Below are 13,546 nucleotides of genomic sequence, written 5' to 3'. Positions count from 1 at the left end.
CTATATTCATACATCCTTACAAATAAACGCGGTATAAAATTAAAATCAGTATATTTGCTTATAATATACTCAGTTATTTATATATCCTTATACTCAGTTTATTCCTAACTGTAACTTTACTCCACGTTTATTTGTAAGGCAGATAATGTTTATAATCGTTAACTAAGAGTACAAATTGAAATTATATCCATATAAAGAGGTCGATATACAGAGCGAGCTGGCGGCATACTGTGGACGCCCTCTGCCCCACTTTGGGGACATAGGAATAGAAGAGAGATAAAGAGGTCGATGTAAATCAAATACATTTATATAACATCGAGGTATATAGTGAGAACTTTTATTTCAACATGGCCAACAATTAATGCATGTATTAAATATATATGAATATATAAACTGGATTAATTTGCGAAACTGCTTTAATAGATCAATCGACAATAAGCTATACTGTGATTCATAACACGGCTAAAACTCATGTGGGAACTCTCGGTGTAGGTACCGACCAGTTTTAAACCCGTAGGGGGTCCTTCTTCAGGGTGAGTGGTTGCCGGTTTGCCGCGTCGCGACGGTCACTAACCGTCATCAGAGACCGTCGCGACGCGATAGCGAATAAAGCCGGCAACCACTCACCCTGAAGATGTTATAAACCATATAGTATAATGTCGCACGAAAGTTTTAATAAGTTAAATAAATGCTTGTTAACTTTCCGTTTTTTTATAATTTCATTGATAATTTTTGTTACAAATTAATATTAGCTGTTAAAATATATTCAAAACTAAACAACACAACTTATTGTCGACTGAATTTCGTTAGGGTCACCATACACGGACTACAAAATTCAGCGTAGCTTGGTGTCCGTGTGCGGCGGCCCTTAAGCAAAGTTACAAAGGACTTTTAATGTTTAATAACCAGCATTAATTTACATTGCATTGGTTTAGACTAACATTTTAACAACGACGTAATTTTATATATTCTTGTTATTAAAAATTTATGTAGAAAACAAAAACATACTAAACCATCGTGCCGTATACTTGTAAAGTTGCATTTCTATTGCGATTTTTTTTTCTAGAAAAGTCTGCATGGTTTATTTCAGAAAGCTATATGAATGATGAATATGCATTATTAAAAAAAATTAATTAACGAGTTCTTGTTCAACTAAATATATTTGTAGGTTTATTAGAGACTACGAAATCGGTAAAATTAATATCATTTTATCACAATAATTAACGTGGTTAAAGGTCATTACTAACTTAAAGTTTTTATAAGAATGCTATGTAAAATGACATGGCTTATTAAAAAACATTGCAATATTCATAAGAAATACCGTGTGCAGTAATTATCTTAAGTGACATAACTCAGACGTGGTCTAAGACCGAGCTTAGGTTTACCACGAAATTACACGATATTTAAAAAAAATAAAATTGCCACTACTGTGCTTATATGTACCCCAAAACTAAAGACAATGAAAATTAGAGCAAATAATATAGTAATTTAGATTTAGAAGAAATAATGGAATAATTAAGACATAATTAATAATAATCATAATTGTAAGAAATAAATCAATAAAACTAAGGAACTTTCTCATCAAATAAGGAACTAAAGTATCTAAAATTAATTGTCACAAAGACACGTTGAGATATGTATAATGGTAATCTTTACAAAACAACTAGCGACCCTGGCTTTGCTCGGGGCTTGTCAATAAACAAAAACAGTCTAGATATTAATTGCCTTTTAAAAATGAAGTGATTTACAAAATTTGTTTAAATTGATTTTATTTTACAGAAAAAAAAATCGATATCTTTTACGCACATAAATGTACTTTTATAATGTTTATGTCAGCAAGGGACTCGAAAAAAAAAACAAAAGTCTAAAAACCATGACATAAACCTTTCATTTCATCCTTAAAACTTTAAAATTAAAATTTTAAGTAAATGGAAAAATATTTATTCAAAGGATGTTTGAATACTGGTCCCTATAAGGTTAAGCTGAAATTTCTTAAAAATGTACTGTTTTTATAAAAATAGAAAGTGTCATCATTGAAAGGATAAGGGTTTTCAATTATTTTAATTTTAGTGAGCCGTTTATAGATAATTTTCCAGAAATTTGTTCTAAACTTAACAATAAAAAATCAATTAAAGAGATACTTAAACAAGTCTAAAGGATAAAAGTAAAATTATGTAAAACTACCAATTCCATGAATTAACTAAAATGAACATGGGCGTGAACAAAAAATAAGACGATTGAACTGGCAAGGTATTGCGTAACAAATGTTATGTTTTATTAAACCCTTCTTAAGTGAACAAACTCGAACGAAATTACATGTACATCGGGTTAGTTTTTAAATTAAACAGACAATTTTCTTAGATGTTATTTTTGTCGAAAATCTCTATTGTTTATTCGCCCATTGCTCGTTTAATACTAAAACAACTGGTAACCAATACACTTTTTAAAAACAATACAATTAAACACTACACAAGTAAATACAACGAAATCAAACAAAAAATACAACACCCTGTTTAAAATACCTACAAAATAGTTGAGTTTTCATAATTTTCCCTTCACAACTAAATTAAAAATCGAGACATTTATTTCGAAATTGAAATGTATTAAAAATAATGAAATATAATATTGTACTTGGAGGTTGTAAAGGGAATGTGTGATTACTAGAAGCGAAAAATAATGGCAAAAATATCGGTGAGTATCGAATTTAATTTAAAGTGTCGATTTCCATTGCCGAAATACCTATAAAATGTTATTTCCTCATGTAAACCCACGGTTACAATAACGTCATAATACCGAATCTTGTCAAGTCAGTTACAAATTTCCAATAGTAAAATTTAATTAATCCAAAATCATAAATTACTATTAAAAATAATAATAATTTTCATTAATTAATTAGGAACATAAAATGTGACAATACAATAGTATTTCCAATTTTAAAATAATTCTGGCAAGAAAAATATTTAATAGTCATGGATAGATGTTATATGAAATACATTTATAAATAATTGTAATTTTTAAGTACTATATGCGTACTGTTAAGGAAACAAATCTTTGCTATTTCCAAATTATTTCTTCTATTTTGTATATTTCGTTATCTGTCAAAGTGGAAACAGACACTTAAGCAAAAAATTAATTAGATGATCCGCAAATATTTTTTTTATTCTATATGAACTTATGAGGATTATTAAAAACACTGCAATTAAAAAATTTAATAAAAAATATATATCCTAATTCGCGTAAAATACCTACAACTATATGAGCTAAAGATTTAATAGTGAAGCGGGGAACATCTCTAAACGTATATAGAAGGAGAAATGCGACGGAGATAGTAAAAACTTCTATATACAAAGTAAATATATAAATAGAAGTAAATGACAACAAGGAGCGTCTCCGATATACAAGACATACAACTTTATACACGTAAGTGGTAAATATCGAGTTATATCGATTTAACTATGTTTAAACATTACGCCAGCTACACATCTCCAGTTTTAATTGTACAGATTGTGTTAAAAAATGAAGGTGTGTTGCCGACTTTACTAATATTATGGACAAAATGTGTACAAACACAATGTAGTGGACATCACAAATTGTGTTTGTAAAATTGTACTACCGGCAACAAAATCTCACTACATTGGGTTTTGACAAACATTTTAATACATACGTCTAGAGTTTTCATTGCCGAGACATTTACAAAAATATATCCCTCTCATACATTTTGGAGAAAATAAAGACAAGACAGTTTTAGTAAATATTTCGACAGTTAATGAAATCAATGAAAGCTTTGGTAGGAGAAAACTCAAAAAATATTTTAAATGGTTAACAAATGTAGTTAAAATGCGTATACATTATGTTAGAACACACCGAAATATAATACTAAAGCCGACCTGAGATTTATTTAAAAATACGGTGTCGTTCTTTTGGAGATCGACGATAAGGTTCTAACAAAAAAAACTTCCACGTCCTGGATTAACACATAATGTATACCCACCCTAACTTCATACAAATTTATATGTTAAAAGCTAGTACTATGAAATGTATGTATTAATATGTTTGTATTTAATTTGTCGCGAGCAGATATTTCAATGATTGGTCCAACTGGACGTATAAGGCTCGTTTGTAAAATGATTATCGTGTAGGTGTTTAGTGCGCGAGGACCTTATTTGTTAACTAACGACGTGAGTCGCTTTACGCCCGATTTAGCGGCACCCTTCGTCTTTTTGCTCTGTTCTTTGACACCGCTGGAAAAAAACAATAAAAAGTGTTAAAGGTTATCGTTCTTTAGAAGTTTCCATATTTTATTAATTGCGCTATAAACTTCATTAATTTGAAATTCACAAGACAATATGTAATGCACAAATTACACAAAAAGTATAAGAAACAATACAATATGGATTATCTAAATAAACACACAGATTCTCGGTAAGAAAATTGATCATTCCTAATGTTTTTTTTTCAAAATAAAGGAAAAGGTTATATATATATATATATATATATATATATATATACAAAGACTAGCAATGACATCATAAGTAATGCTATACTTGTGTGAGGTGTGAGTAAGGTGCGTGTGAGGTGTGTGTGGTGTGTGAGGTGCGTGTGAGTTGTGTGAGTTGTGTGAGGTGTGTGAGGTGTGCGAGGTGACTCACAGGTATCTGGTGAGGTCCTCGATGTCGACGAGCATGGAGTCCTGGCGCATGTGCAGCTCGTCGCGCGCCATCAGCAGCTGCACGAGGCACTCGTTCAGCCACTCGATCTCGCAGTGCAGCTCGTTTACTATCACCTGAAAAACAACGTTCATATTTTAAAAAATAAGCATGATAACACATTTATATGCATTAAGACACAAGAAAAACTTAACCTTTTTTTGATTTTGGGGTTAATTTTAAATGTATAACCTAACATTCTTTCTAAATTACTAAACAAAACTCTCATATATCCTGTAATAGGTGATAAAGAAATGTAAATAGCTAATTGTGTCACTAAATTTAAAGGATCATTTGAAATTACCTAATTGTAGTACAATAACGTGTAAAAAGTCTACATTGTATGCACAATATTGTGTCAAAATATTGAACGCCTTTGTAAGTTGCAACATAAACAATGGTCATTGTGAGCGAGGCATTCAATCGTGACTCATCCGATCACGTGCTATAAACGAGGCCAAACATTATTTATTCCAATTTAGTTATTGCTTCAGAAATTAAATATTTTATATCAGAAGTAAGTTTCGTCTGATGTATGCCAGAGGGTCAATTTTAGTCCCTTTCCATTATTACCCTTTTTTGTAAGGGAGGGAAGTGAAAACTGTCATAGGACATATTATCTCTCACTTCTCAATCGTTTTGAAATGAACACCCTCACACTGGGCCAAAGACTGGTTGCCAGAGGAGGGGATGCAAAGGAACAGAAAATGTCCCATTCCTCCGTACAACAAAGGTAAGCTACGTATCTACAAATATGGACGTCTACAGGCAGTGGTTGCTTTGCCCTTTCGACGAATTCTCTTGGTCACTTGTCGTTTGACACCCTATGATAAAAATATTTTTTGTATATTACGAGGTGGCAAATGAGCAAGCGGCCACCTGAAACCACCAAAATGGCGAAACGACCGCTGCCCATGGACATCTGCAATTGCAGATGCGCTGCCTACCCTTAATCTACTGAGGAGACTCAGATAAAGAGGATATTTCCCCTTCCTATACATATCCTCCACCGTCAAATCCACTTTTCCTTCCCTATTAAGATAAGGGTGGAAAGGGAAAGGGACCAAAATTAAGCCTCGGGCACCACACTCATCATACGAAACGCGGAATTGGTCCCATTACACGTTTGTCTTGAGTAGTCATGGTATTTCTGGGGGCGAGCCGACCCTACAGTGCGAAGATGTTAAAGCGGGCTTTACCACTGTAATAATAAGGACTAAAGTGGTTTAAATTTGTACCTGTAACTGAGCAATGTTCATGTCGGTGAGCAGCTGGCGCGAGACGCGGCGGCGGTCGGCCGCCAGCGGCGCGCTCGCCTTCTCCATACTGCGCCGCAGCATCTCCGTCACCGGCGACACGGACCGCCCGTGACGCTCCCTCTGCACACAAACAGTTACCTCGACATCTATACTAATATTATAAAGATTTGGAGGATTTTTGTATGTATTGGTGTAATTCAAAAAGAAATGGACCAATTTAATAAATTCTTTCCCCATTACAAAAGTTACATCATCAGTGAGTAATATATATGAGAGTATCAATAAGTAGTCATTTATATTGGCATCTCCGTCTTCCTATTAAAAAAGCTTATTTGTAGGTACTGGGCAACGGGATCTTATAATCTTTTTGACAGAAACATGACAACAAGCAACATAATTCTATAGACTTATGTCTGATATTACAGCATGTTATACACAAGGTAAGTGCCTAAATGTCATGGAGACATATGTACATCAGCGCTAAACCAATTCAAAACTTCAGGTCATGTAAGCTTAAAACATAGAGCTGCAGCTCAACAATATCAGCACAGCTCCACAATGTACCATAACAACCATTAACACTCTGGTGACTAGCAGTTCAATATTCAAATATGAAAAACTATATGCTGGTAGAAATTGGGTTGTGATGCCGTTTATATCTGTTTTCCAAATGTTAACCATTATCTTATTTGCAGGTCATCAATTAGAGTTTACTTAACGTAATAACTTTCTTAACCACATAATTAAAGAACTTTAGAAAGGCGCTTATTAAATCAAAATATTATTATACCTCCATTTGTATATGAGCCATTTCTTTAGCCTGAGCCAAAGCAATCCTGGCCTCGGTCTGCAGCCTCGCTTGCAGAGCGTAGAAATCAGTCTCCTTGATATCAGTCTGATGTAATGACTGAGTTGAACGAGATTTTGATGTCTTTAAAGAGAATGGTGATTGACGCAATTTAGGTCCTGTAATTATTAAGTAAATATATGTTATTATGCAAAATTAAAAAAATAACAATAAGCTCCTTCACCAAATAAAAAATAAACCATCATGTATACAAAGCATGAAGCTATACAAAAATGTTAATACATACAAGAGGAAAATAATGTTTTAAATACTATACACCATTTAACATATAATTGAACAGGAAAGGGAATGATCACCATGTATGGGAGTTGTTTTTGTTTATTTTCAACCACTATCTAATTTTAAGTAATTTCAGTTTAGCAATAATTAATTGTATGCTAAATTAACATTAAACTACAGCTAACAACACTAAACTACAGATTTTGATATTAAATGTTATGGAAAAATGTATAATTCCACTTACCACATTGTGGGGCACTGTCATTTTTAGTAATATTGACTGAAAGTGGCCTAGTCTGATACGGATGGTTTTGACTGATTCCAAAAATACTTGTATGTGGTAAAGTTTTGCTAGAACTTTTTATAGTTTTCTCTACATCAGATGCTTGGGATTCATTATCTGATGCAGTCTCATTCATAAAACATATTTGTAGGTTCTTCCCTGATGACACAACACAGTTACATGAAATAGCCCAATGAAGTGAACATGTAGATTAGCACAAAGTTTGTTTCACATTATAGTTGTTTGTTTAATAATAAAAATGTTTTTTTTAATTGAATTATTAGGCACACTTCGGTTACAGAACAATTATTCTGTAATATAGAATTAAACAAACAACCATATTAAACTATACAAAGCTATAACACACAACTAATTGTACAGTCAATGTTTACAAAACACCACAAAAGAAATATAAAGTATTAATACCATTCTGGAGACGTGAATGTAAGCTGGGTTTCTTGCCAGGTCTCTCCGTGTGTCCTAAACTGTAATACTCCTCACTGTCAGCATCCATTGCCAGTCGTTTTCTGATCTCTTCCCTGTCATTGCGTTTCTGTAAATACAAATGTTTTTTATTTATAACCCATAATGTAGTCTACATCCTTCTGTGATTTATTTCTTACTTTATTATGTAGGGAATGTTCATCTGTTATATTGATTATTTTAGTAAATTTATCCAAAATATTAGGATTGCTATCAGTGATGATTGGCCAAGCGATTTCAGTTTTCGCATTTTCAGCTGACCCTAAGGCTCTAGGGCTTAACATCGGATCATCATAGTAAGTATTTGCGGGTACACTAAGTTTCTCCGGTTTGTTTAATTTCTTTTTAAATAAATAAATACGATGTTTATATCCCGTCTTTTCATTGTCCACGTTTGCGTGAATATTGTCAGACGTCTTACTAAATCTTCTTTTTATACTAGAAATAAACTCTTCAAACATCTTAATATTAGTCAGTCTTGTATATTTGGCAAAATTGAGCAATTAATTATGGCACAAATTATATTTGTTTTCGATTTCGAAGTATTTCGTGTAATATTTAAAAGAAAAATAAAGAAAATGCCACAATCCTGTTCCTGTCATAATTTGACATTTAGGGCAAGGACAAATCGTGACAATCATTTTGTTCTATTTCACTTTATGCATTATGGTTTAACTACATAGAAATTAAGTGTAAGTATGTTTAGCTGTACATTAAACATTATAAAGGAACTTACGAGGCAACAAATATTATCGACGGACTCATGATTATCATAAGTAATAGTGTACAAATCCAATAGAAATCGGGTATCTTTTTTGTAATGTCTTTGTTCGGAATTAAAATAAGGCATTGACGCCATCACTTCAGGAAATTATTGCAAAACACAAATGTTCGTCAAGAGCACGATAAATATACGTCACACCGTTGAGTACACTGCCGCAAGAAATGAGGTACAGCATAAATGCAACCGCACTGCCTACGCCGACGTTGAATCACTAGAAAGCTGGACTTGCTACTTAATGGCAATTAACTGTTACGCGCGGCACAACAAATACACGAGTGTGAATGTGTGCAGATACTGTTACCTTTATGGGCGCCGAAATTTAAAGTATAAAACAAACCTGATCTTTAGGTTTACTGTTTATTCGTGTAGGCTCAATTAAATTAAATATATTGCAGGTGGTTCAAGTTTATTACATTATTGAAAAACACTTACCCGCCTTTCTGCTTCTTTTGCGGCTTTTAAATGACTTTCGATGGCATCCAAGTCTATTTTTGGTAAGGCAGTTTCAATGTTGTAAACATCAAAACCATCTGTAAGAAAGCAGAATTATCATTGATTAATACTTGCAGATAAATGATTTTAAAATAAGGGAATGCTTTGTATTTTTCTGTACCAAATAATAAAATAATAAGTAAAATACAAAGCACAAAGTAATTAATATAGAACTTGATACAATTGACAAAGGGATTTGCTTGTTTCTTAATATAAAATTTTAACTTACCGAAATCATATTCCTTTGCATTGTCGAATATACGGACGGATGCAGTATTTTGACTATTAGGCGACTTTAATGCAATGGCCTGAGATGAAAATCGGTCGCTACACGCCTTCTTCGCACTGGAAAGCATTATGAAAATCGAGTTTTTAAATCAATACTTAAATAACACATTTCAAAATTGAACGCCGTGTATTGGGGCATGTGTTTAGATTTAAACTGAATCCATTCACTTACGCCTCGTCGTGATCTATTTAAAACTATGTGTTCAATACACAAGCTTAAAAGTTTGTTGTTTGTACATTACGACGTAGAAAAATTAGCTAGTTGAATACAACAGAAAATTTGACAATTTAAAAAGTGTGATTCTTACTTACCTTGGTAATATTGTGGAATTTTTCCTAAATTTACTTGAGGTGCTATATTCATTTTTATTTTGTTTTATTTTCTCAGTATAATTTACACTGTTAGACTTTACGGCTGGAGTTGTAGAAGATGTATTACTTATTTCATTGGAATTATCATCCATTATAACAGAAGCGGTTTCTTTTATATTCTCAGTCCACAGTCGGTCACGTTCACGCATTTCATTTAATTTAGGTATAATTTTTCTCAATTCTGTACTTAATTGTTTTATTGTATTCTCTACATTGTGACTTAACGCTTCTGTGTCGTATTCATGTTCGTAAATATTAATTTCGTCTTTGCCGTCCGATAATATAGCATCTTGTATTTTGTTATTTGAATGATTTTCTATTAACAGAAATGTAGGCCTGCTTAAATTCATTTCCTTTCTTGTGTTTTTTTCATTATCTTTGTTTACGTTGTTTAATTCCTCGGCTTCTTCCTTAGAGTATGTTGTAGATGTTATATCAAATTCGTTCTCTACTCCATCGTTTTGTGTCTCTACCAATTTCTTTATAACATGATTCATAACATCACTTATATTATTTATCGTGTTTTCTATCGGTTTTGCAAAAGTATCTTTAATGTCTTTCCTTAACTCTTCAAGATCGTCCTGTATATTGATGTTGTAATTTAAAAGTTGTTTTATTTCATCCTCGATCTCCTTGTTGAAATCACCGATTATATCTTTTGTATTAAAATTATTTTCTATATCCGTAGCTGAGCAATCAAAGCTTATAGATTCGATTGTGTTATTATTAGATACAGTTTTCAATAGATCTGGGATATCATTTTGCGCGTCATCTGAACTCTTAGTTTTGGTTTGTAAATCACTCAGTTGATTAGTTTCTTTAGATTTATAATTAGTTATATTGTTATTATTAAAGTTAACTTCGCTCTCACTTGTTTTTAACTGACAAGTTGCATCTATATTTTCCGTGTCCAGATCGTCATCTGTCATTTCATTTTCCGATTGATAAAATGTTTCAATGTTCGTTGAATAATCCTGAAACATGTGATAAATTTGTTATTACTATATTTTTATTAACATTTTTTCTTAGACTAAGGTAGCGTGCACAAAGATAAAATTGATTAAACAATTCTTCTTAAACTAAAGAAGTGACATAAGCAAAAGCTTTTGTTCTTCTACCTTAAAATATGTCTACTTTTAAAATACTTTATTTGTTTACGTTATAGTCGAAGCATTAATATAGCTCGTCTCACGTGTTCCGTAATTTGTAAGGTTTCTCTTACATGATTACACGTCAACACTGCAAGGTTTCTTAGAGGAAGTGATAGATTACCTGCAAAGTGTGCGCCAAGTGCTGGAAGCCGGGATAGTTCGGATTCACGATGCCCCTAGGTACAGGATGTGCAACGTTTTCAGACATTTCATCTGTATCTGAATTTTCAAATGTTCTTTCTTCGTCGAGGGGCGTTGTCTCTGAGTAACGCAGAAAAATTACACGATTGATTTATTTATTAATATTTTAAACATCCATTTTAAGTTGTTAAACTTTTGTTCGATTTGAAATGCTTTAACGATGTAAATAAGAACAATCTATTAGTCTACATTTAATCAATATAATCTAAGGCAACCTAATAAATAGTAACGAATTACAACGCTGCTCTAGTGCGGATATTCGTGTTCCGATTTTACGAAGCATCAAAGAGCCCTTTTTAAATTTTATTACGTATTTCATTAACGAGTAGATACTTTCGTTCCCACCTGAAGCGCCTCGCGTATAATTTCAATGCAATTTTTTTTGAAGAGCACTTTACATTAGTATTCGAAAATAAAATATCTATGGACCAATGCTTTCAATTTCTACTTTCTTTTTGATTAATCCTTATATTTTTGCTTAAAAATGTAATCGCAGCTAGAGATAGTCTTCATACATGAGAGGGAAAGTAAAAAAGGAGCTTTTAATTTTATCAGTACAGAAATGTGCGTTTAACATTATACAACCATCAAAAATACAGTCAAACCATAACTGAAAATTGAGGCCTACACCCACGAGTACGATGAATTAAACTGCCGTTTTAACAGTTGCTCGACAAGAGCGTCGAAAAAAATTGTTTATAGAGTTAAAAATAATTTCGCAAAACACAAGCGACTTTTTTTTTACTTTACAAATTTGGTGTCAATGACTTCATTTAAATACGAGTCTGCGTACTTTTAGCTGAATTTGTTACATAAATTTGCGTTCAATTATATCATCGCGAAAGTCATGATAAGTAATGTTAACTCTTACAATTTTTAATCGAAATACTTTTACTTGCATATATTTAGAAAATACTGGCTGATGCTCGCGAATTCGTCAGCGTATAGTTTTGCATACAATACTTCTAAAATTGTTAACATCGGTAAAAGAAATTTATAATTTTAATAGGCTCTAATACTAAAAAGCTTCTTATATTCTTTTCTTATAGCAAATTAAAAATTAAATTATCACATTGTAATTAAGAAAAAATACGAAATATGATTTTACGAGTCGTGATAACTATGAATTACGTTCATAGAGGTTATATTTGGTCCATACCGATACGAAGCGCAGTACTTAGGGAAGTGGAGTTTTAATTAATAACCGCAGTACTTACCTGGAGAGCTTTCAATATGAATCACATTATCTTGTTCCAGTTTTTCCGTAACGGTTCTCTGACATGAGTTCGTGAATATATTTTGATTATTGATTCTGTACTGTCTATTACATACTCCGCTTTCGATGGTGACGTCAAAAGTACAGTCTTCAGATTGAAAATTTGTATCCTTAATCTCTGTACTGTCTAGAAAAACGTTGTTGCAATTTTTATTATCAACGTCGTGAGTAGTTGTATTTTGGGGGCGGGTATTGTTCGAGAGGAGCCAGCTCCTATTGTCCGCGTTCCTATGCGATGCGACCCCGTTTCTGTTTGCTGTGGTTACGTTGCCATTGTCAGGGCTCTGAACAATCCTCATGATTATCTGTAAAATGTTTTTTCTCATTAAATACTGCATTTTAGCTAATAATTGTTGTAGAGTATGGAGATTGATTAATATCATTTTCAATATTGCTCCCCTGAGATACGTTAAATGTATTGCATTATTTGCAGAGGAGGGCTGCGAGAGTGGAGACTTCCTAATGAAGTTACTCGCTCTCATGTTTATATGAATGTATTAGGTAAAAAAAGTTAAAAAGGTAAAAAAAACAGGTTTTGTGAACGTGGTTATTAACAAACAAAAACAAATGGAAACTTCGAGTTCACTGTTACAAAAACAAACAGTATGAAAATGCAAATTTTGAATGCAGATAACAAATCGAATTGTAACAATTATACTAAGTAAAATAAAAAATATGTATAAGAAATAGTTAGTATAGCGTAACCGTAGCTACTATGCCACTTTTCAATACATAACGAAACCGTTCTATGGACCATTCGATACCGTCGGCAGTTTTATGAAAGGTTTTTTTTTTATTATAGGTACCTTCTATTACGCCAGTAGTACACGGTAGGTAAATTTTACGTTACATAATACAAAATACGAACGTGGACTTTTACTCCAAACAAAACAACTGTGTTTTTACCAAATTTATAGGGAATTGTTTGTACTCGTGTAGATAGAGAAATTTAAAAAGAATATAATAAAGCAAGACAAAGCAAAATGAAAATTAAGTTCATAAAAACATTGTAATAAATTCAAAATCTATTCTTAGAAAAGTCTAGTGGCAGGTTTACTCCACTTTGATCACCTGAAAATCACCCAAATAATAAAAGTGGTATAAACGTAATTATTCCTCCATGGTTTGTTCCGCTATAGTCATTAACGTGATCAAAGTGGAATA

The 13,546-nt window shown here is 32.4% G+C and overlaps 1 protein-coding gene across 1 annotated transcript; it reads right to left on the bottom strand.

Moving 5' to 3' along the window:
• Nucleotides 1-1,874: 1,874 nt before the first annotated feature.
• On the bottom strand, nt 1,875-12,687 carry LOC106099437 (probable cyclin-dependent serine/threonine-protein kinase DDB_G0292550). The gene is made up of 11 exons (XM_013277996.1): nt 12,324-12,687; nt 11,027-11,166; nt 9,695-10,728; nt 9,324-9,472; nt 9,035-9,132; nt 7,762-7,888; nt 7,297-7,494; nt 6,756-6,931; nt 5,945-6,085; nt 4,650-4,783; nt 1,875-4,241 (listed from the first exon to the last, which is right to left on the bottom strand). The coding sequence occupies exons 1-11, from the start codon at nt 12,679-12,681 to the stop codon at nt 4,160-4,162; spliced, it is 2,637 nt and encodes an 878-aa protein (XP_013133450.1). The 5' UTR covers nt 12,682-12,687; the 3' UTR covers nt 1,875-4,159.
• Nucleotides 12,688-13,546: the final 859 nt, after the last annotated feature.

The sequence above is a fragment of the Papilio polytes genome, unplaced genomic scaffold (assembly GCF_000836215.1).
Source record: "Papilio polytes unplaced genomic scaffold, Ppol_1.0 DF824102.1, whole genome shotgun sequence".
NCBI lineage: Eukaryota > Metazoa > Arthropoda > Insecta > Lepidoptera > Papilionidae > Papilio > Papilio polytes.
The sequence above is the reverse complement of the archived record's forward strand: the minus strand, read 5'-3'. Positions and strand labels throughout refer to the sequence as shown.